The sequence below is a fragment of the Octopus sinensis genome, unplaced genomic scaffold (genome assembly GCF_006345805.1).
Source record: "Octopus sinensis unplaced genomic scaffold, ASM634580v1 Contig17526, whole genome shotgun sequence".
NCBI lineage: Eukaryota > Metazoa > Mollusca > Cephalopoda > Octopoda > Octopodidae > Octopus > Octopus sinensis.
The window spans coordinates 1-6077 of NW_021835134.1; the positions used below are offsets into that span (position 1 = coordinate 1).

A 6077-nucleotide genomic window follows, 5' to 3' on the forward strand; every position below is an offset into this window, starting at 1 on the left:
GTATCCGCATGTGTGCATGTCCATATGTATGTTATTTTTATGTATGTTTTGTGTATTTTTGGCAATTGCGTATGGCCACATAGGTATGTAAGCAGTAGATATGATGTAGTGTGTGCATGTATGCAAGAGTGTATGCGCGGATGTTACACATATATGTGTGTATATATATATATATATATATATATGTATGTATGTATGTATGTACATATATATTTATGTGTGTGTACATATATATCTCTATATATATGTATATATATCTATATATGTGTGTGTGTGTGTAAATGTACGTATTTCCGTTAGTATGACTGAATATGAGTCTGCACGTGTTTGTGTGTGTATGTATATGTGATGTGCATAAGAATGCGTGCATTTGTACGTGTGCATATGTACGTGCCCATGACTGCGCACTCATGTTTGTCTGCATGTATGTTTATATGCAAATGCACGTACATAGAGTATATACATATACATATATACATACATACATACATACATACATACATACATACTTACATACATACATACTTACATACATACATGCATACATATATATATATATACATGCATTCATACACGCTTGTATCTATGTATGTGTCTTATATAGGAACGTGTTTCTGTTCTTATAACGGAGAGTAAAGTTTATTGGTTCGTGACTAACAAAAAACAGCTGATTAGTTTGTGCTGAGTCAAGCCTGGGAATACTGCTAGTATCAGCAGCAGCAGCAGCAGCAGCAGCAGCAGTAGTAGTAGTAGTAGTAGCAGCAGCAGCAGCAGCAGCAGCAGTGGTAGTAGTAGTAGCAGCAGTAGTAGCAGTTGTAATAGTAGTAGTAGTAGTAGTAGTAGTAGTAGTAGTAGTAGTAGTAGTAGTAGTAGTGGCACTAGTAGTACTAGCAGTAGTATTAATAGTAATAATAGTAATAGCAGCAGCATCAGTAAGTAGTAGTAGTAGTAGTAGTAGTAGTGGTAGTAGTAGTGGTGGTGGTGGCAGTGGTGGTTGTATGAACAGTAACAATAGTTACATACTACAAATATACTAACACTATTAACACTGGCTTCTCTACTACTACTACTACTACTACTACTACTACAATCACCACCACCACCACCACCACCAACAGCAACAACATCAAATCCTCTATTAGCACCAGCATCCCTACCAACGCCATCACAATCTTCGCCGCCGTCACCGTCACCACTAGCTCCATCACTATCACCATCAACATCACTAAACTCTTCAGGGCTGCCTCTGCCATCACCATTGCAACTACTTTCATCATCGCCCCCACCGTCATCATCGTCAATACCACATCCCGTCACCACCACCACCATCACCCCCCCACCACCACCACTACCATCGCTACTAACATCATCATCCATCACTAGTATCACCAACATCACCATAACCACCACCACCACCACCACCACCACCACTATCGCCTCCATCACCATCATGGTTAACATCAATAACTAAAGAGAAAGAAGGAGAAAAGGAAATAAGTAAAAAGAAGAAGCGACTCATTTTCTTTCCGTTATAATTTTTTTAATAAAATTTCCGTGAATTTTCATGTTGTCAATGAGTGGCAGTGACAATAAAAATTTGATTAAATGCAGACGATCATATAACACACACACACACACACACACACACACACACACACACAAAGACACAGACAATCATACACACATACACTCTCTCACACACATGAATACAAGTAATGCAATATAATCATGCATAGCACCACAAACATACTTAAGTGAATAAATATATGTATGCATATATGACTGTATGGCTTACGTTGTCAGCCATATTTTCGTACCTACATAGTTGACATTTTGCATAGAAGCAGATCTTTTGAAGGAGCTAGTCAATGGCTTTGTGATTCCCCCCCCCTGAAATTTACTGTTTTTCTTTAGCTTCGAACAGAACAACTAAGAATATTGTATACGTCCAAGACTGCAACAGACATTGGAACAGGTTACCAATAAGAAAAATAATGTCTGCATGTATGTATGTATGTATGTATGTATGTATGTATGTATGTATGTATGCATACATGTATGTATGTATGTATGTATGTATGTATGTATGTATGTATGTGTGTGCATATGTATGTATAGGATTAAAAAATTAACTACTAGGACAACAGAAGAACAGGCAGAAAAATCACATACAAGAAGTGGACATACTCTTCCCTCGTCAGTTATCGTCCAAAAAGCATTACAATTTCGCGCCTTTAACGATAAGATTGTTCATTTTGGGGGCGTCAAGGACAAAACGTTGAGAATGAGTGAGGGAATAGTGACAAAAATAAACAAACGATAAGTGGCAACGGAATAAGACAAAACAGCAGAAATCTGTTGATATATTTAAAATATATACATATATATATAAAGGACGAGAGGCTATGAGATAACTTTGAAACAAGACGTGTATAAGAAACGCTAATGTAAACTTATTTATATACAATATTTTGAGCTTAATGCAAGCTTTATGTTAGCTAAAATATGTTTGCGACATATTTCAACTGCTAACAGGCAAATTCACTGCAGTTACCGAGGAGAAAAAAAACATGGTTTTCATGGTTAAAAGGTGTAAAAACACCTGCGACTCTGGGTAGATATGGTGTTTTTACACCTTGTTACCATAAGAGAGAATTTTTCTAAAAGGTAACTGCAGTGAATTTGCTTATGCCTAAACATTGATTGTCGCTGATATTACGGTAATATATGTGTGTGTGTGTAGAGAGAGAGAGAGAGAGAGAGAGAGAGAGAGAGAGAGAGAGAGAGAGAGAGAGAGAGAGAGAGAGAGAGAGAGAGAGATGGATAAAAGTTTCGTGAGCACGTAGGACATATCCATCTTATCAGATGTTGGCTGAGGTGGATGTGTCGTTACGACCCACGAAACTTTAAGTCATGAAGAGCTGAGTCAGACTGTTATTAAATAATATGCGTAATTTCTATCAAATGCGTTGAGTACCATTTTCGTTTGTTTTCACTCATCCATACTCCCCCTACACACACACACACACACACAAGTGGCCTCGTGGTTAGGGTGTTGCACTCCCGATCGCGAGATCGTGGTCTCAATTCCTGGAGCGAGTGGTGCGATGTGTTTCTGAGCGGAACACTTCTTTTCACGTTGTTCTGCGATCACTTCAACAGCTGACGCGTGGCCCACAGTGACCCTAACAAGGCAACAGCGACTTCATGGAGGTAATGAGTTAATGCACTGTACATGCATTTGATCCCTATAAACAAACTGTTTGTGAATTTGTTCAGCAAAAACCGAATACTGATATGTTGTCTGCGGCGGGAGATTGCATCACACGTATACCTCATTTGATGAGGTAGACGTGTCTTATGCGCTCACGAAACCTTTAGTAATCTCTTCTCTCTCTCTCTCTCTTCTCTCTCTCTCTGTATAATATATATATATATATATATATATATATATATATATATATATATATATATATATATATATAAAAAGAGAGGTTCTGTCTGTTTGTCCAGCAAAATGAAAGTAAATGGTGCAGGGGAAGCTATTATACTTTTTCTATATATATACATATATATATATATAAAATCGAAATTCTGTTTCTTTCTTTCTCCGGTAAAATGAAAGTATCTGGTTCAAGGGAAGCTGTTATGCTATTGCCTATTTTGTCTCAACAAAAATTATGCAAGGGTACAACACTAATTGTGCACAAACTTATGAGGAACTGCATCGAGGCAAATATTCTCATTGGTTGTGGTAACGGTAACACTGTCTTCATTCATTGCATACCAGAGCACCAAGTACAGTTGAGTGATCCTGAGCAAGATATTGGTTTCACTGACAATATATACAATGCAGCTTTGATTGAAATAGATCAAATTATTTTCATGGGAGGTGAGCCTATAAAAAACTTAGATCTCCCATTGACTAACAGAGGGGATCTTAACACTCTGTCCAGTGCAATAATGAGGGAAATTTCCTATGAAAAGGATGAACTGACCATGTACATAAATGATAATCTTCTCAAGCTTCTACCTGATCAACGTCGTGCATAATCCACTGTCAAAGAAAGTATTAACAATAACACAGGAGGACTTTATTTCTTAGATGCTCTGGGAGGTACTGGGAAAACATTTGTAATTAAACTCCTCCTGGCTAAAGTTTACCAAGAAAATAAAACAGCTTTAGCAACTGCTGCTTCTGGGATTGCAGCAATATTACTACCCAGAGGTGGGACTGACCATTCAACATTCACGTCACCTTTAGATTTATTTAATGAAGAAAATCCTGTTTATGATATATCTAAAAACTCTGCAATGGATGAACCAATATAAAGATGCCACTTAATTGTCTGGGACGAATGTAGCATGGCCCCCCAAAAAAGCTTTTGAAGCTGTTGACAGAACATCACGGAACATTAGGAATTGTAATTCCATGATGGGAAATGTCACAGTATTATTGACAGGAGACTTCCGACAAACACTACCAGTTATTCCAAGAGGAACAAAAATGGATGACCTCGATGCTTCATTAAGCTCTTTTGTATTATGGCATTATGTGAAAACACTTCAACTTTCGACAAATATGAAATCAAGGCTTTCAAGACATCAATCAGCTGAGCTATTTGCAGAGCAGCTGTTGTAACTCGGTGAAGGAGAGTTCCAGTTTATGAAGAACAGTTTCTTACACTCAATCCAATATGTAATTCAAATGATTCTGTCGATAATTTGGTGGATAAAATCTTTCCTTATCTTCTTCATAATTACAACAATACATATTGGATCTGTGAGCGAGCTATTCTGCTTCCAAAAAATGTTGCTGCACATAGCATTAATAATATGCTTTTGAATAAACTTCCGGGAGAAACATTCACTTATAACTCAATTGACAGTAATGTTGATGATCAGGATAGTGTTAACTACGCCGTCGAATTTTTGAATTCACTAGAATCACCATGTACAGCTCTTCATTGTCTTCAGCTGAAACAAGGAACTCCTATTATGCTATTGCATAATTTGTCTCAACCAAAATTATGCAATGGGTCAAGATTAATTGAGCACAAACTCATGAGGAACTGCACTGAGGCAAATATTCTCACTGGTTGTGGTAAAGATGAGACCGTCTTCACTCCTCGCATACCAGTTATACCATCTAATGTCCCATTCCAATTTAAGCGATTACAGTTTCCTATCCGTGTTTCTTTTGCCATGGCCATTAATAAAAGTCAGAGCCAAACACTAAAACTTGCTGGATTGCAACTTGAACAACCATGCTTTTCACACGGTTAATTTTAGGAGCATCACATGTGGGAGCAAAGTTAAATCATTTTGCTTATGCACCCAAAATAAAACAGAAGACATTGTTTATAAAGAAACATTCACTCTTAACGCAACATGAATACTTCAATAACTTAATTTACCATTACTATCATTACATTCAAGAAGGAGTAAACTACCTCTTTAAATGAACTGTGTTATATAATTGCATTGCTGTATTGATGAACAAAATAATACATGCAACTTAATTATTATTATCATATATAATAAACAAACAGAAGTTCATGTGTGAAATTGATCTTTTTTTCTACTTCAAATTATTACATGTTTTCTCTTATAAAAATACACACATACAGGAGGAGTAAATTGTATATATAATAATACTGTGAATGTGGCTCCCGAGAAATGGTAAAAGTAAATACCCGATCAATGACTGGTATTACTGCTAGTATATATATATATATATATATATATATAATGTGTGTGTGGTGTGTGTGTGTGTGTGTGTGTGTGTGTGTATATGTATATGTATATGTCTATGTATATGTATGTATGTATGTATGTATGTATGTATGCATGTATGTATGTCGTATGTATGTATGTATATGTATATATTATATCAGCGACAGGCATTGTTTAGGCATATATATATATATATACTATATATATATATATATATATATATATATATATATATTAAATATGTATATGTATATATATATAAGGATGAGTGGACTAACGGAGAAGAAAGACACTTCACGCATTTAGTTGAGGTTACATGTATTATTTAAAGCAGTTTGATT

At 36.1% G+C, this 6077-nt stretch overlaps 1 protein-coding gene across 1 annotated transcript; it reads left to right on the plus strand.

Annotated features, from left to right (window-relative positions):
- The first annotated feature begins 4836 nt into the window (after positions 1 to 4836).
- On the plus strand, positions 4837 to 5286 carry LOC115231133. The gene has a single exon (XM_029801217.1). It carries the CDS (start codon positions 4837 to 4839, stop codon positions 5284 to 5286), a length of 450 nt encoding a protein of 149 aa, XP_029657077.1.
- Positions 5287 to 6077: the final 791 nt, after the last annotated feature.